This window comes from Phocoena phocoena, chromosome 17 (assembly GCF_963924675.1).
Source record: "Phocoena phocoena chromosome 17, mPhoPho1.1, whole genome shotgun sequence".
Classification (NCBI taxonomy): Eukaryota; Metazoa; Chordata; class Mammalia; order Artiodactyla; family Phocoenidae; genus Phocoena; species Phocoena phocoena.
The window spans coordinates 45577539-45596285 of record NC_089235.1 but is presented as its reverse complement, the minus strand read 5'-3'; the positions used below and the strand labels follow the sequence as shown (position 1 = coordinate 45596285).

At 40.1% G+C, this 18747-nt stretch overlaps 1 protein-coding gene across 1 annotated transcript; it reads left to right on the top strand.

Annotated features, from left to right (window-relative positions):
• Positions 1–472: 472 nt before the first annotated feature.
• On the top strand, positions 473–18346 carry PABPC1 (poly(A) binding protein cytoplasmic 1). Its single transcript, XM_065895626.1, has 16 exons — positions 473–794; positions 827–1201; positions 4580–4773; positions 4979–5094; positions 7525–7664; positions 8960–9054; positions 9391–9528; positions 9729–9824; positions 13494–13766; positions 13996–14086; positions 14706–14816; positions 14899–15053; positions 15616–15700; positions 16257–16387; positions 16978–17071; positions 17899–18346. Exons 2-15 carry the CDS (start codon positions 1009–1011, stop codon positions 17068–17070), a joined length of 1911 nt encoding a protein of 636 aa, XP_065751698.1. The 5' UTR covers positions 473–794; positions 827–1008; the 3' UTR covers position 17071; positions 17899–18346.
• The last annotated feature ends 401 nt before the right edge of the window (positions 18347–18747 follow it).

Here is an 18747-nt window from a genome sequence, read left to right as displayed (position 1 = left end):
CCCGGGTGGCCGTGCACGTGGGGGGTGGTTAGAGAGGAGAAACCCGAAAGCCCCGCGCGCCGCCCACCGCCTAGGTGACGGTTTAACGCTTCTCCCGGGTGGAGGTGGGGCGGGATGTGTGGGAGGAGGGGCCCTCCCACCCGACTCCTCGGAGACCAGCCTGCGAGCCGGCCCTCCCTTCCCCCACGGGCCCTACACCGCGTGGGCCCCGCCCCCCGGCCGCGGCGCGTGCGCATAAGCCCCGCCCCAGCCCCACCCCCACCCCCGCAGCGGCCGCCGCCGCCACCTCTCCCTTCCTCTTTGCTCTTTCCTCCTCCTGTTTTCTTTTCCCTCCTCCCCCTCGCCTCCTTTTCTCCTCCTCCTCCGGCGCTGACGCTCGCGTAGGGCCCTGGCGTCAGACGCGCGGGGGCAGGGTGAGTGCGGCGCGGGGTATAAGTAGAGGGTGCAGGAGGCGGTGCTTCCCCTTCTCCCCGGCGGTTAGTGCTGAGAGTGCGGAGTGTGTGCTCCGGCCTCGGAACACACATTTATTATTAAAAAAATCCAAAAAAATCTTAAAAAATCTTTTAAAAAACCAAAAAAAAATTTACAAAAAATCCGCGTCTCCCCCGCCGGAGACTTTTATTTTTTTTTCTTCCTGTTTTATAAAATAACCCGGTGAAGCAACCGAGACCGACCCGCCCGCCCGCGGCCCCGCAGCAGCTCCAAGGAGGAACCAAGAGACCGAGGCCTTCCCGCTGCCCGGACCCGACACCGCCACCCTCGCTCCCCAGCCGGCAGCCGGCAGCCAGCAGCCAGCAGCCAGCAGCCAGCAGCCAGCAGTCAGCAGCCAGCGGCAGCGGATCGACTCCGTTCTGCGGCTGTTGAGTAGTTTTCGATTCCGGTTGATTTTTGTCCCTCTGCGCTTGCCCCCGCTCCCCTCCCCCCGGCTCCGGCCCGCGACCCCAGCACTCGCTCTTCTCCTCTCACGGAAAGGTCGCGGCCTGTGGCCCTGCGGGCAGCCGTGCCGAGATGAACCCCAGCGCCCCCAGCTACCCCATGGCCTCGCTCTACGTGGGGGACCTACACCCCGACGTGACCGAGGCTATGCTCTATGAGAAGTTCAGCCCGGCCGGGCCCATCCTCTCCATCCGGGTCTGCAGGGACATGATCACCCGCCGCTCCTTGGGCTACGCGTATGTGAACTTCCAGCAGCCGGCAGACGGTGAGAGCCGGGCCCGACGGCGGGCGGGCGGCCATGAGAATCAGGCGGCGGCGGCGGGCTGGTTAGGCCGGCGGCCCGGGGGGAGGGGGCAGGAGGGCATGTCACCAGCCCTCCCCGGGGCCAGCGGGGCGAGGCTTGGGCGCCAGTACCCCGGTTCCCCGTGCCCGCAGGGACCCGCGCTGCCGGCAGCCGCACGCCCCTCGTACGCCGGGCCACTTCCTCCTTTGCGACCATTTTCTCGGCCTCAGCCGCTCTCAAACTTTAGGGTGATGACGCGCCGGGAGGGTGGGTGAGAATGGGTTCTAAAACGACGCTCCCGCCAGTAGCTGCGGGATTTTGGGGTGTTGAGCGCCGAGCCCCCTTTTCCGGTAATAGGTGGAGGCGCTCCCACCACCCGAGGCTCTTGCCGGCGCCCCAGGACGCCCCAGGAAGTGCATTTCGTTGCTCGAAAAATACCACGTGTTGAACCCTGTAACCTCACAGGCCCGAGGCCTGTTCCGGCTACTGGCCCAATCGCCTGGGGGAGCCTCGGGGACTTAGAATAAAGTTAATATGGTGGTCTGGTGGTGGTATCAGGCTTCTGATTCCGTTCTTAATAACTTGTCAGTGACTGATGGCTCTGGAAGTATAAACTACCAATGAGACGTGCATTGGGGTTTTTCCTCTAGTTCAGACATTTCTCACTCTTAACAGCCGGTTAGGAGGGAGGGGATGTGGAAGAGAACCCTTTTGGAGGCCATCATTTTCTCAGGCTATTTAGGTAGTTGTGATTTTTTTAATCGAGTTAATTTCGTAGTACTGGTAATTTATTTGGAATATTTTTTTCCCTCTGAAATAGTTTCTACGGTTTTGAGGGATTTTACTTAAAAATGCCGTCACCAATTTTGACTGGAAAATGTTACTTGTGAGTGTCGTCTGGACTGGACTGTTATGTGGCATTCTAATGGTGGTTTCCTTTTTTTTAAAGTAGTCCAGAATATCCATACATCATGGGGAATGATTGAGCACTAGAGTCAGCTTGAAATTTATGGGGAAAAAGATGCAGCTAACCTTGTATTTTTAAAGTAAAGTTAAACAGTTTGCAAAAAATCCAGAATTTGGCAAACAGATATGTGACCTGATAACTTGCCAGGATTTTTCTTTATATCTGGATGAATTGACTTGCAGAAGTCATTCTCACTTGATTTTATGGTCCACTTTTGCCCTTTTTTCCCCTGGCTACTTGAATATATGTCAAGTGTTACAAAATATAAAGAATTTATTTTTATTTTTGTAGGAAAGGCCTTAAAGGTGGAATTGAAACTTTATTTCATTAACAGATCTGGAGTTATTTAGTGATCAGCTTTTCACTAGGTAAAGTTACTGCTGAGATTTTTGGGTAGGCAGGCTATTGAGTGACAGCAAGCCCGAAGTTGTAAAACTGCACTGCAGGTTTTCTGCCCTTTTGCTCTGTAGGCAGTAGCTCCAAATGTCACTCCATAACGGTTCTTCCCAACTCTGGGCAAGATTTATCGCTGAATGAAAGATCAGGGAAGATAATTTTGGGCCAGGTAATCCCAAACTGAAGAGTTGTTAGAGAAAACTTGGACAAATTCTAGAGAGCGTGAAATGTAAACTTCTGAAAGTGGCTGTTATTCTTTCTAAATTTAACAATTTTAAATCCGAAAAAAACAATTTTTAAAATGTCTTGGGGTTGGAAAATTTGAACTTCAGGTTACCGTGGTTACAGAACACTCACTGTGTATTACCCATCTATTGCAGTAGACCAGTATTGTAACTACTCAAAAGAAGGTAACATTTTTCCATCTTCCATTAATTTAATTTCTATATATACAAATTATTGTCTTTCCAAATATTATTTTCAGTGGTTTCCGTTTATTTCTCCCCCTTATTTATTGCTACATTGATGTATTTGTAGAATAGCTTCTGAAAGTGACCAGTTTCCAATTTAACAGGAAGAGGTGACTCATTCAAAAGAAGCTCAAGCAAAGTCAGCTAAAAAACGAGGGGAGCTGAGTAGGCGTGGTCAATTGATAAATGAGCTGACAGTTGTTTGTCACTATCTTCTAGAAACTAAAACTTTCATTTATAGAAAGAAGTGGCTGGAAAATTTGTCCTCTCACTAATTTTACAGTTAACACTAGCATGGAATTTGTGAAAATTGGTGTTTCAGGACTTCAAATGGACTGTATGTTCCCACTCTTTAGGGACTAGTCTTTTCTACTTAAGGATGTATTTTTCCATTTAGAGTCTAAACTTCTGTATAGGGCTTCCCTGGTGGCGCAGTGGTTGAGAGTCCACCTGCCAATACAGGGGACACGGGTTCGTGCCCCGGTCCGGGAAGATCCCACATGCTGCAGAGAGGGTGGGCCCGTGAGCCATGGCCACTGAGCCTGCGCGTCCGGAGCCTGTGGTCCGCAACGGGAGAGGCCACAACAGTGAGAGGCCCACGTACCACCAAAAAAAAAAAAAAAAAAGGATAAACTTCTGTATAAGTGTTTCTTTAATGGTACGGGTGCACATAATTTGATCCTTCATAGATGTAATCATAGGGTAGATTTTGAAATTTTCTAGCACTATTCAGAAATAATTGGTTAATCATCAGTTATTAAGTAAATGAATGATCTAAGATAAAATTGGTTTTATATGTAAATAAAGCATTAAAAGTGAATTGTGACTATCATAGACCTGGTATTTCAAAAGTTTTGTGTTACATAGCTAAGTACGTCCAACTTCACTTTAGTTTTGAAAGCCTGATTCAAGTCTTTCTGAATGGATAAAGCCTTTCTTTTTTTTTTTTTTTTAAAACATGGCCATAGGAATTGTGCCATGAATCACTGAAATCCCCCCAGTAAGTCAGGAATTTTTTTAGAAAATGGACTAATTTTTGTACAGTACTGACAGTGATAAGCAAGAAACAATTTTGACAAGTAATAGAGAAGTTAAAATGCTTTAAAATCCATAAACTGTTCTGCTTGTGGATAATCTACAATTGCTTACTGTCCTTTATATTGCTTTTAAGCAGATTGTGAAGGGGAATCTCGGTTTTACAGTTGACTAGGAACAAAAAGGTGCTTTTAAATTTCATGGCAATTAAAGGAAGAGGTTGTTGCAGAAATAAGTTAGTTCTTAACGATACGTCATCCATTAACAAATTAACGTGGGAAATCTGGGGTTTTTTCATATTTGTCTTCTCTTTTTGCGTTGTACAGTTTAAATCTAGACTGGTATGAGGTACCAGTCATCCAGCCATCTTGAAGTTTAAAGGGGTAAGAGGGACCACGTGCTCTACTGTTCCCTCCACAATAGTTTATATAATTTTAAGTGGGCTATAAAAGTTTTGAAATAATATTTATTTTGAAAATGTCCTTCCTGCAGCGGAGCGTGCTTTGGACACCATGAATTTTGATGTTATAAAGGGCAAGCCAGTACGCATTATGTGGTCTCAGCGTGATCCATCACTTCGCAAAAGTGGAGTGGGCAACATATTCATTAAAAATTTGGACAAATCCATTGATAATAAAGCACTGTATGATACATTTTCTGCTTTTGGTAACATCCTTTCATGTAAGGTAAGCAAAAATATGACAGGTAAACATACTTACAGTGTTTTAGTTACTTGTAGTTTATTCCTTAAGATAGCAACCATGCTCTCTGTTAATGGATATCTTTATTTCCCAAATGCCCAGGTTAGGTAGCTGACAGGTTATCTCTGAGTACTGGAAAAATGCTAAATCAATAGCAAGTAATGAAAAATTATTACATATTTTTCCCTAGGTGGTTTGTGATGAAAATGGTTCCAAGGGTTATGGATTTGTGCATTTTGAGACACAAGAAGCAGCTGAAAGAGCTATTGAAAAAATGAATGGGATGCTTCTAAATGATCGCAAAGTGTAAGTATAAATATTTAGTTAATCATTCTTCAAATGCTTTTAATAGTTCAATTCATGCATTTTACAAGTAATATATTTGTGCTCTTAGAAGAGATACAGCTAAAGTGAAAATTAATAAACCACATCTTGGTAGATTTTATAATTGTCTTTTCTCCACATTCAGTGTAACATACAAGTAACAGTGAATTAATACAGCTGGTCAGCATTCAAACAGAAAAGAAACAGCAGAAGATAGGTATGCTGGAATATAAAGCTTTTTCAAAAATAAGTGCATATTAGTTGAAAAACTAGAAATCCAGGCAGAAACTTAAGCATAATTCCCAAGGTAGTAATTAGCCCCTTTTACATTCAAAGCTGAAGCTAAAATAACTTGCCTGTATTTACATGCTGGTATGACATAAACTGCGATACAAACCCAGTGGTCTAAATTCAGAGCCCAGGGTGACTCTCTGCTTGGCTTTACTCCCACAGTTTATTGATGGAGTTTAAAGATTGTCATAATTGTTGTTTCAACACCTTTTGGCTCCCTTCCCCATGTAAAGATAAATTGTAATTAAACCAGAAGTCTTCATGATTAATCTTTTCTGAAATAAACTTGTTCTTAAAAGTTGCAAACTTTTAAAATAATGACACTGATAAAACCTCTATAAGACTTTCTGCTACAAGTTGTAAAAATACAGATTTTGTGAGCCTAAAGACATTACAAATCTCAATTTTATCTTCAATGCCAGTGGATTTTGCTTAATTAGGCAAATTCAGCTGTGAGGTCACATTGTAAGTGAGCTGTGAGCTCATGTAAACTGCAGTGATGGCACGCAAATTGGGTTTGGTTCTTACAGGTCAACTGCGTCACTCTTAAGGTGCGGTTCTCATAAATCTGCATCAAGTGGGATGGTCAGTCTGTACATGGAGGAGTCATGCACACGGCGTTACTGTTTGAGTTCCATCAATTACATGATTAAGGAAAGACTAGTATGTAAAGAACCCCATACAAGTCTAAGAAAACCAGCAACTCCTCAATGGGAACAATGTTTACAAGGGCTAATTCTTAAAAATAATACATCTTTAAATGAGAAAAATGTTCAGCATCATTAGTATTCAGAGATGAAGCTATCTTTTGCCTGTCAGCAGTGCTTTAGGGGAAAAAAAAGAATGGCTACCACTGGTGGAGGTCTAGATTAAACAAAGAACTTGATTTATTGCTGTTTTTTGAGTATAAAATGATATAATCCTTTTTGGAAAGCAGTTTGTAGGTATAAACTTAAGATCATTTATATACCTTTCGAGCTGCCATGATTTCTGCAACTCTATCCTAAGAACAAATAACAAAGTTTCATAACGTTGCGGCATTATTTACAAAAGAAAGTTTTGTTGTCCACAATGGAATATCATGTTCCCACTGAGAACTTACAAAACTAATTGCATGGAGAAGCAGCACCGTATGGGTGGGGGGAGGTGTGGGGTGCGGCTAAAGGAATAAAATGTAGGTGTCTCCTATGGAAAGGAATTGTGCTGGACTAACGTTCTTAAGCGCAGAGAACAAAAAGGCCTACGAAAAGTCAGTCATGATTTGGGTGGGATTATGGGCGATGGTTTTTTTTGTTTTTTTCTTTTTAAGAAGATGTTGGGGGTAGGAGTTTATTAATTAATTTATTTATTTTTGCTGTGTTGGGTCTTTGTTTCTGTGGGAAGGCTTTCTCTAGGTGTGGCAGGCGGGGGCCTCTTAGTATCACGGCCTCTCTTGTTGCGGAGCACAACCTCCAGAAGCGCAGGCTCAGTAGTTGTGGCTCACGGACCTAGTTGCTCCGCGGGATGTGGGATCCTCTCAGACCAGGGCTCGAACCTGTGTCCCCTGCATTGGCAGGCAGACTCTCAACCACTGCACCACCAGGGAAGCCCCTGGGTGATGGTTTTTTGATGTATATTATATTGTTTAATGACACATGTACTACTTTTAGGGAAATCCTCAATTTTTAAAACACGTTTTGTTGACAGTGCTGCAAAGAAATTTGTTCCAGGCTGTTGTATGTTAGAGTACAGAATTCGGTAGCTTAAATTTATATTTTAGGAGATTGCAGACGAAGTGCAAGAGCCATGTTGAAACAGCAACGATAAAAGCTTTTCTGTTTTTTCACTGGCGTGGTGCAGGCATACTCCACTAGTCTGTATTGCTGGACGTAATCTTCTTAACCCTAGGTTAGCTAGAAGGAAGGGAGAGGAGTGTGTATTAAGAAAAATGTTCTTTTTCGTGATTATAGTTAAGAGGTTTGTTCTCACATTTCACTTAAGGCCCTATTTCTGTTTTATAGTTTGCTTTTTATTAGAGATTCTGAAATTATCAGTAACTATTACAGAGTCAACCATCAGGCTTAACTAACCTGAACTTCATAAAATAGAACCTAATTTTATAGTTCTTATCTATTTTATTAGATTTGTTGGACGATTTAAGTCTCGTAAGGAACGAGAAGCAGAACTCGGAGCTAGGGCAAAAGAGTTCACCAATGTTTACATCAAGAATTTTGGAGAAGACATGGATGACGAGCGCCTTAAGGATCTCTTTGGCAAGTTTGGTAATGTGTCTGAATTAAATTTTTATACTCAGTTCTGAGTAATTGTTCAATGTTAGTTTTGGCTAATACTTTGTACTAAAAAAGTAAATGGGACTTCACATGTTTTAAAATATTGTAGTTACTTGGATTAAGCTACTGATAGTCCATTATACTTAGCATATAAATAGAATTCTATCCAGTTTAAAGGTTAATAGCATTGTATTAACACCGTAAGGTGTGACTGTGTAATTGGAACAGATCTTAAAAGCTTTTGCTATGTTAAGAAATGTGCTGGATTTATGCACTAACAGATCCCATCTCATCAGAGGCATTGCATGAGACACAGCCAACTTAGGTTGGAGTGTAGTCTTTAATTATGGGACGGGAAAGCTGGCCAGCTTTGGGATATTTGGCCAGTCTCAGCATCATGTTTGAGCAATTTAAAATAATGACTTCTAAAGACAAAGATCCAGATTTTCCCATGAAGTGTGTAACCGGTCTCACTTTAGATAGTTGTGTAGCTGATCAGAAAATGAACTTTAAATTGTACCCTTGCAGGTGATTTACTTGCCCCTTACCTTTGCTTTCCTTTTTGTTAAACTTAAATAGGTGTCCCTTTTTAAAAGCATCTCAAATCATAAAGAATGTGAGGACATCTAATACTTTACTATTGCCAAGCTGGCATGCCACATTGAACCCTCTAAACAGTTGATAAGTGCCCATACATCTTGCAGATTCTCTGTAATCAGATGTGATGTGTAATCTTTTTTCCCTACCTACCTGAGATAATACTTAGCACTTCTGTTAAGTCTGTTTTATTTGAGGGAGTGGTGGGGGAATATGTATCTTCAGAAACATGCCACCTCCTCCAGGTGCTTCTGCTATGTCAAAGGTCAAACCCCGTGTTTCCTCTTCTACTCCTTGTTGAAAATCAAGTGGGCCAAGGCTTAAAAATTCTTAAAGAAAAACAAATTGTTTTAAAATAATGCATCTGTTTTGTACTGATGCTAAGAATAAAACTTCATCATCATTTACATTTGTCTAAAACATATCTCCTTAAATGGAAGGAGGAGTGTTTCAGGGAATAGAGTATTAACTTAGCTTCTTAGTAGAAATAAAGGGTCTTTAAGAGAATATTTAGTGCCCATGGTGGGAGAGAAGAGGGTGGTTATAGGAGGAATAAATTTCTGGAGGCTTGGAGTTTTTTTTAATCTCCATTTTTATATTTTTTTCATGGCTTTGTGTATTGAAACTTGAAATGTATAAACTAAATGTTGTATGGAATATCTTTGAATCATTAAAAAAATTTTTTTTAGGACCTGCCTTAAGTGTGAAAGTAATGACTGATGAGAGTGGAAAATCCAAAGGTTTTGGATTTGTAAGCTTTGAAAGGCATGAAGATGCACAGAAAGTAAGACTTAAAATATACTAACCAAAGGCAGTGTGGGTTTTTCTGTATTTTATAGTAAGACGTGGGGGTATAAAGTTGAGTTGCTCTTGCATTGAAATACACGTGCGTACCAACGGCTAGTCTACATGTTCATCTCCACATATATTGTTTTGAATTACTTGCATTTTATATATTTTGAGGGTATAAATTGAAAACCTCTGTTGTCTTAAAACCTCAAAGTTTAGTTTTTATGGTGGGTACATCTTTAGCTTTTATAATCTAACAAATTTTCTTTATTGTTAAAAAATGAATTTATATATTGCAAGTTAGTAATTAAAATTTTGTGGTCTTTGTAAGGCTGTGGATGAGATGAACGGAAAGGAGCTCAATGGAAAACAAATTTACGTTGGTCGAGCCCAGAAAAAAGTGGAAAGACAGACGGAACTTAAGCGCAAATTTGAACAGATGAAGCAAGATAGGATCACCAGATACCAGGTTCATTATTTAACTGAACGAGCAAAAATAAGACAGGGATGAGGAAACCTATTTTATGTTCATTTCAGTTACTGACAGGTAACTGGAGGGTTTGAGAGGGGAAAAGGAGAGGAAATATGGGATAAGATAATAGGAAGTATGCTTAAGTACCACTATGGTTTTCTTTTTCCTTTTTCTAAATTTTTTTTTCTTTATTTTAGGGTGTTAACCTTTATGTGAAAAATCTCGATGATGGTATTGATGATGAACGTCTCCGGAAAGAGTTTTCTCCATTCGGTACAATCACTAGTGCAAAGGTAAAGCATATGATGCACTTTTCTTTTTTTTCTTTTTTTTTTTTTGCGGTGCGCGGGCCTCTCACTGTTGTGGCCTCTCCCGTTGCGGAGCACAGGCTCCGGACGTGCAGGCCCAGCGGCCATGGCTCACGGGCCCAGCCGCTCCGCGGCACGTGGGATCTTCCCGGACCAGGGCACGAACCCGCGTGCCCTGCATCGGCAGGTGGACTCTCAACCACTGCACTACCAGGGAAGCCCAATGCACTTTTTTTTTAAGATTTGGGGAAAATCCATGCCCATGGATATATGTATATAAATTTTATATTTCATATGGAGTGTTTTTCTTTATAAATGAATGGTCAAATAGTTTTTGCTTTTCTCTAAAAAATCAGCCTTTCAGTTTTCAGAAAATCATATCTTTGCTTCATTACTTCAAAAACTTACATTCAGGGCTTCCCTGGTGGCGCAGTGGTTGAGAGTCCACCTGCCGATGCAGGGGACGCGGGTTCGTGCCCCGGTCCGGGAAGATCCCACGTGCCGCGGAGCGGCTGGGCCCGTGAGCCATGGCCGCTGAACCTGCACGTCCGGAGCCTGTGCTCCGCAACGGGAGAGGCCACAACAGTGAGAGGCCCGCGTACCGGGGAAAAAAAAAAAAAAACAACATATTCAGATTTGAAGTGGCTGGAAAGGTTGCATTTGATGACCATAGTGGTTTATCATCACATGATATGCACTGTTCTGTACTCTGTTAAACTAGTTATTTTACTGGTTAAAGAAAGCAATTTATTAGGGAACTGTAATTGTTACTATTTGAGCTAATCTATACTTGCTTACAGAATTCACTCTGGGGAGTCAAACTTAAAGCCCCCTAACAGTAAAGGTAGAGATCATGTTTGCTTTTACTTGAAATCAGAAATTAAGAAATACAACAGTAAGATTCTAGTTTAAATTCTGGAATTTTGATATAAGAACCTCTGCTTTAGGTGTTTTTTCTGGTGTCCATGGCCCAAGAATCCTTCTGTATTTAAAGTTCTGTATGTATGTACCTTGAGGGGGTGGGAAGAGTATGTAAAACTTTAAACAGATTCTCAAAAGAGTAGAGGAAAAGTTAAAACTGGGTGCTCTGGAGTGACCTCCTGGCTGATCTTTCTATTCTGCAACCCCATTGACCAAGGGAACTTCTACGAGAGAATGTTAAGGAGCATAGTAGAGGAATACACATAAAAATGCAAGTGAGGTAGTTGTGTTCTGTTTCATTCAGCCTGTGCTTTTGTAAAAGAACCTGGAGTATGAGAGAATCTATTCCTGAGTTTGTTTATCCTCAGTATGTTCCCTGAAAATCACTTAAATTGAATATTGTGCGTCAGTTTGTTTTGAATGTATGAAGAAGCATGCGTGTTTTACAAAGGAGGGTCTTTTTTAAGTCCTTTTCAAAAAGTCCTTTGTGGATCATATCGCTGTTGGCAAGGAGGTGAAAAGGTTTCGCAGGAATTCTGGGAGAGGAGGTCATTATGTTAATTTGATAATGCTTGCTGAAAAACAAATTGGTCAAGACAGAAGTGTAAAAAGGTGACCCCTCCATTTTTCATTTTCAGTCTTCAAAAGGAGTTTGGTTGGCCTTTCCAGATAATTTTCCATGCTTGTATACTTTTTGTATACATATAAACAGTTTTTTTTTTTTTTTTTTTTTTTTTTTTTTTGCAGTACGTGGGCCTCTCACTGTTGAGGCCTCTACCGTTGTGGAGCACAGGCTCCGGACGCGCAGGCTCAGTGGCCACGGCTCACGGGCCCAGCCGCTCCGCGGCATGTGGGATCTTCCCGAGCTGGGGCACGAACCTGTATCCCCTGCATCGGCAGGCGGACTCTCAACCACTGCGCCACCAGGGAAGCCCCATATAAACAGTTTTTATAAAACAGGATCATAGTATACCTATTCTGCAACTTGTCTTTTTACTTAACAGATCTAGGTTCATATTTATTGCAGGCATTTGCTCATTTTTTGCTAAGGGCTGAATATTCATTGTACAGATGTACCATAACGTATTCTACTGTGCCTGTATTATTGGTCATTTGGTGTGCTTTGCATGCCAACACTGTTAGACCCACCACTCTAATAAACATCTTTATACATATATTTTTGCACACACACCAGTATTTCTGGAGTTCAAGAATTGAAGTTTCCGGTTAGTGGGTGTGTGTGTATTTAAAATTCATACAACTGAATTGTCCCCAAAAGGCTGAACAAATTAAATTACTACTAGTCTTGTCAATTTAGTAGAAAGTGGTATGCATCTTTTTAAATGAGATGTACTTTTTATGTGTTTACTTGTTTAGCCTATTCTTTGCATATTTTTATACTGCGTTGGTTATCTTTACTGATTTAGGGGAAATTTCACGTCAGCGCTTTGTTTTATGTTGCAAGTATTTTCTCTAAGTCTTCCACTTAGGACTTTGGGGGTCTTGTGTCATCTTAGTTGCCCTTAGTTGCCCTGTATTTTTGCATCTTATGTTCAGATACAGAATCTTATCTGGCAGTTTGATGTTTTTCAATGTGATGTGAGTAAGAGCTGTAAGTTAATTCAAAATTATCCCTTTGTACCACGTACTAGATAGTCCAAAGTCCGTCTTTTCCCCACTGTTTTAAAATGTAAGCTTTAACATAAGAAGTTCCCATAATTGCATGGGTATGTTTCTGGACTCTTTTTTGAGATATAATTGACATAAGCATACTCAAGTATATAACATAATTGTTTGATAGTTGTATATACTGCAAAGTGATCACAATAAGTCTAGTTAACATTCATTACAAAACATTTTTTTTCTTGTAATGGTAACTGTAAAGATCTACTCTCAGCAACTTTCAGATGTATAATACAGTATTATCTGTAGTCCCCATGCTGTACAATACGACCCCATGACTTGCTTTATACGTGGGAGTTGGTACTTTTTAGCTACCTTCACCCCCGTACCTCTCTGGCAACTACCATTCTGTTCTCTGTATCCTTGAGCCCAGTTGTTTTGTTGTTTTGATTCTGCATTTATGTAAGATCATTGGTCTCTGTTTGATCGCTGTTTTGTTTGTTCTGTGCCACCAGCATGCTGCTTAATGTAGCTGTATAGCACGCTTATGTATATTGCAAGGCTACTGAGAAGTTCTTCGCATCTCCTCGTTGCTTGTTTAAAAGATTTTGAGTCATTGTGAGCTTCCTGAATATTGTTTATACCCCAATATTTATGGCCCTTATGGTCTTGAATGTGAAAGTTTAATTTTGAAATGTGGATACTATGATATTCAACTGTTTTTTCCTCCCCTCTAACGAGTAATGAAAGCATCTTGTCAGCTCGAATTGCTAAATAGTCAGATTTTAATTGTGCATGTTTTTAGTGGTGCTAAAATTTAGTAGGCCTTGATTGTATTTAGAAATTAAACCTTAATATTGAAAATCTAAAACTTTAACAAAGTTGCTATTGGACCTCCACCCCTTTACTTCTTTTGCTTGGCTGGGATAATGCATGCATGTAGTTTACCCTTAATATTTGGATATCAAGGGAAAAATTGTGGGAAAAAATGATGAAAGCATTGACAGGGTTTAGTTAAATGTGAGTCGGTGGCTATAGTTGATACTCTGCTTTTTGTGCCTCATCTACCATTGCATTAATCATGTGTTTTCTTCCACTTTCTTTTAATAGGTTATGATGGAGGGTGGTCGCAGCAAAGGATTTGGATTTGTGTGTTTCTCCTCCCCAGAAGAAGCCACTAAAGCAGTTACAGAAATGAATGGTAGAATTGTGGCCACCAAGCCATTGTATGTAGCTTTAGCTCAGCGCAAAGAAGAGCGCCAGGCTCACCTCACTAACCAGTATATGCAGAGAATGGCAAGTGTAAGAGCTGTGCCCAACCCTGTAATCAACCCCTACCAGCCAGCACCTCCTTCAGGTTACTTCATGGCAGCTATCCCACAGGTAGGTTTTAGAAGAGAATAAAAAGCTCGTGAAGGTTTTCCTCTTCAGTCATCTTTAATGTTTTGTGCCCCCACTAAAAAATAAATAAAGCCCTAAGATGAAGAGATGTTAATTATGATTGGATTTGAAAAATGCTTAGAGGGTGAGGACCTGCTAAATGTTTTGAGTGCATACCTAGTTGCATTATTTGCTTTTTTCTTTAGCTGATACATTTGCTTGCTTTCTACAGACTCAGAACCGTGCTGCATACTATCCTCCTAGCCAAATTGCTCAACTAAGACCAAGTCCTCGCTGGACTGCTCAGGGTGCCAGACCTCATCGTAAGCTTTTTTTTTTTTTTAAGTTTGCAAAGTATTTGAACTAAAAACATAAATGAGGTGAATTAGCTGTTATATCCCAATGGTATATTAGCTCTTGCTTTTTATAGTTTATTTTTATGGGTGTTCATTTTGGGGATCCTAGCATTTTGTTTTTTAAAAAACATTGTAAAATGTTTCACCATTCCTTAAGACAGCAATATCTATGCCGTTTTGATTTTCCTTTATGACAAGTTTGGGAATGCATCCAACTCAATTTCATATTTGGTTAGGCAGTAGTTTTAAAAGATCTTGTTCCATGTATGAGGACCAGGGTCCAGGCATTTTCAGCCTTATCCTGTGGAATAGTGCTGTATTGCAGGAACACTTAGAATCAGGTTCATGTATCATATTTAGATATTTTAATAAGTACTTGTCCTTGTATGAATGAAAACTTTTTATTTACTGATGCTCTGATATGATTAAGTCTGGAGAAATGGCATATAGGAGCCTAAGCTTTTAAAAATGGTTTGTTTATGTTTGGTCATCTATAGCCTTTTGTGCAAACCTCAGCTCTGAAAAAGCGGCATGAACACTTGGTGAGTTTCTCCCAGTTAATGTGTGTTCGTATCTTTAAACATAGCATTCCAAAATATGCCCGGTGCTATCCGCCCAGCCGCTCCTAGACCACCATTTAGTACTATGAGACCAGCTTCTTCACAGGTTCCGCGAGTCATGTCGACACAGCGTGTTGGTGAGTCTTAACCCTTCCTGTAAAAGTTGGTCTCCAATTTTAAATAGCAAGATAAATACGAAAATCTTTTTATTTTTTTTAGCTAACACATCAACACAGACAATGGGTCCACGTCCTGCAGCTGCTGCAGCTGCAGCTACTCCTGCTGTTCGCACCGTTCCACAGTATAAATACGCTGCGGGAGTTCGCAATCCTCAACAACATCTTAACGCACAGCCACAAGTTACCATGCAGCAGGTGTGGATTTAGTGATTTCTTTATAAAGAGGACCGTCCTTGATCTCAGTCAAAGACATTGAAGACAACTGTATGATATATGAGAGCTTAAGCTATGTAGAATATCTTGTTGAGGTGCCACTAATTGATAGTACGTAAAAATGTCTTCTATGTGCTATATTCTAGGAACTAGATAAGCATTCAGCAGTCCCTCATCCTGAATTACTTACGTGAGAGTTTTGTCTGGCATAGTTGTAAGAAAGGGTGAAATAAGTTTAGTTTGTGAGATTTGGCTTACCTTTTTCTTTTTGACCCTAGGACCAAAATCGTTGTTGATCATAGAAGTATGATTCCAAAGAATACTCCAGATAAAAAAGAAAATTCAACATCCCCTGTGCTTACAATACTTGAGCACTTAGGTGTTTGTTAGTATAGCTACCTTAGACTCTATTTCCGAATCACTCAGCTTCTATTTATGTTTAGATTACAGTCTTTATCCAGTTAATTTCCAATGATGGCTGTATTTGTACTTGCCATTACTTCTGTACTTTTTAAACTTAGGAATTTTCCCGTTTTCTTTCTAGCCTGCTGTTCATGTACAAGGTCAGGAACCTTTGACTGCTTCCATGTTGGCATCTGCCCCTCCTCAAGAACAGAAGCAAATGTTGGGTAAGTACCTTTGTCCCACCTAGTCAGTTATAGAGACACTAGAAAATAGGAAGACATTTAGACCTCCTCTGTACCTAAAAATGACAGCTAGGGTGGCAGGATGTGCATTGGCATGAATGGTTATGATGGCACAGTTTGTCTGCCTGGAAAAGCTATTAAAATGTTGCCTTTGGTGGACAGCATAATAGGGCATTGCTTGCCATGTACCCTGCCACATTTTTGGAAGAAGGAATTTGAACCAAATGAGTAAACCACTTTGATTTTGCCTGAGTACAGATTTAACATTTTAATAGTAAACATAGCTTCAGTTCATCTTTTTTTTTTGGCAAACTGACAGCTGCCAAGAAGTAATTGCCTTGTGGTAGATCTTAATCCGTTTTATAGATCTTAATCCGTTTTATAGCAATCTTCTCATGAAAGATACTGAAGTGGTGGATTATGGGTTAGCATTTATTTGCTGTGTACAAAAGATTCTTAAACCCCAGTTTTAATATGGTAGATGCCTTAAAAATGTTTTGTTTTTTTGATTGGAGTGTTTGAATGTTTTTGTTCCTAGGTGAACGGCTCTTTCCTCTAATTCAAGCCATGCACCCTACTCTTGCTGGTAAAATCACTGGCATGTTGTTGGAGATTGATAATTCAGAACTTCTTCATATGCTTGAGTCTCCAGAGTCTCTCCGTTCTAAAGTAATTTAAATTTTATCATTTATCTAGTAGCTTCTTATAGTACATATTCCAGGATGTTTTGTAGGAACTTAATTTTTCTAGGACATTTATAAGTGCTTTATACAAGTCATGCACAGTTCTAAGAGTTTTATAAATATTAATTGAAAATCCTAATAATAACCTATGGTGCTGTTATCACCATTTTATACACGGGGAAACTGAAGCATAGAGAGGTTAAGTAATTTGCCCAGTGCTCACAAAGCAGCTAGTGAATGGCAGAGCTTGGTTTCAGATCCAGTCACTGTAACTCCAGCGTTCATGCTGTCTTAACTGTGCTGCGTCTTTACTGGAGAAAGGGATGTTTGCTGATATTTCTCAACTTTGGGGGCTTTTTGGTGGGGAGAGTTAAGAAGTGCAAGAGGTTCATAATTCTAGAACAGTGGTGGCATGGAACCCAAAAGATACGGATATAGTTGGAATGTTTTTCGATAAAGGTTGTTTCCACTTTTCACCTGAGGAAAGGAATTTGCCTTTGTTGGACATTTGTTTGTTGTCCATTTGAAATTATTGTCTAATTATTATTTTTCAGAACCAGTTTCTCTTTTTTTCAGGTTGATGAAGCTGTAGCTGTACTACAAGCCCACCAAGCAAAAGAGGCTGCCCAGAAAGCAGTTAACAGTGCCACTGGGGTTCCAACTGTTTAAAGTGAGCCTGCCCCCTATGTTTGTTTCTTATTTTAACAGCTTGAGCATATTTTGAAACATAGCAAAAACTCATTTTACCATTAATTCAAATGCATTGCAAATTTTTCAAAGAGAAATAGAGATACAGAGGAATTAAAGGGAACTTTACCTGTTACCCTGGTATTAACTTGAATTTTTAAGATCAGAGCCCTTTCAAGCATTTTGTATAGTAATTTGTATTAAATGGCTGTAATAGGGATTGGCCCTGTATAGCTATTCTTGGAGGTCTTTTCATAGCTTAATACATTTTCTTGGGTGGCAGTGATGACAGTTGCCTTTTGGCCTCTGCTGTTGCCTTTCGTTAGCCCCAGGAAATGGGCTGATGTAGCTGTGTAGCCAAAGCCAGGGATGGGCAAAGCTTTTCTGTAAAATAGGAAATAGTTGGGACTTTGGGGGCCGTGGTACGTGTTGAAGCTACTCTGCTCCACCGTTAGTGTGAGAACAGCCACAGACAACATGTAAACCAGTGGGTATGGCTGTGGTCCAGTGGAGCTTTACAGAAGCAGCCTGTAAACAGGCTGAATTTGGCCAAGGGCTTTACATAAGTGTCACTATTGGTCCTGTTATTTTTCTTGTTTTGTTAAAATATTTGACATACAACAGTGTGTAAATTTAAGGTGTGTAACATGTTAATTGGATACATTTATATATTTTAATATGACTGCCATTATAGCTATAGTTAGCACCTCTGTCACTTAGGTAAAGATCCTTTCTTTTTAGTGGTTGGAATCATTAAATTCTGTCTCATAAATTTGATGATTATAACCTTTTTCCCCCCCACATTTACAGATGATCAGGGACCATGAAAAGAAACTCGTGCTTCACCGAAGAAAAATACCTAAACATCGAAAAACTTAAATATTATGGAAAAAAAACATTGCAAAATATAAAATAAATAAAAAAAGGAAAGGAAACTTTGAACCTTATGTACCGAGCAAATGCCAGGTCTAGCAACATAATGCTAGTCCTAGATTACTTATTGATTTAAAAACAACAAAAAAAAAAACCAAAAAAATAGTAAAATATAAAAACAAATTAATGTTTTATAGACCCTGGGAAAAAGAATTTTCAGCAAAGTACAAAAATTTAAAGCATTCCTTTCTTTAATTTTGTAATTCTTTACTGTGGCATATCTCAGAATGTCACTTCTGTTTTAAATAACAGAATTGATAACTGAGCAAGGAAACGTAATTTGGATTATAAAATTCTTGCTTTAATAAAAATTCCTTAAACAGTGCACAGTGATGTTACGCTATTTTATTTCTCTTTGTAATTAATTGGCTTGGGTAAATAGGTGATAAGCTGGGATTGGTGTAAGAACCTCTTTCATGAGAAAGTACTTCAGAGGTTTCTTAATTTTATGAAAAAGAGGCATAAGACAATGTCTGTAATGCAGTTTATGAATTTAGATTTCCATGTGAGTTCTTGAATCGAGGCATATATTTTATTTGTTAAATGACCTAAACGTCTTTTTGAGATGATGCCAGTATATGACTATGTTAAGGTTTCTAGGCTGGCAGATAACTAGCTTAAACTCTCATTTATGTGGTATAAAACAGTAACAACTACTGTATTCGTTGGATAGGGTATAGATAACAGAAAAATTACACTGAAGACTAGACGTATTAAGTGTACAAA

Coding starts and splice junctions, on each gene's coding strand:
- PABPC1 (XM_065895626.1), top strand. CDS start 1,009: ATGAACCCCAGCGCCCCCAGCTACCCCATGGCCTCGCTCTACGTGGGG. Junction 7,665..8,959: donor GGATCTCTTTGGCAAGTTTG/GTAATGTGTCTG, acceptor AATTTTTTTTAG/GACCTGCCTTAAGTGTGAAA. Junction 15,701..16,256: donor AGAACAGAAGCAAATGTTGG/GTAAGTACCTTT, acceptor TTTTGTTCCTAG/GTGAACGGCTCTTTCCTCTA.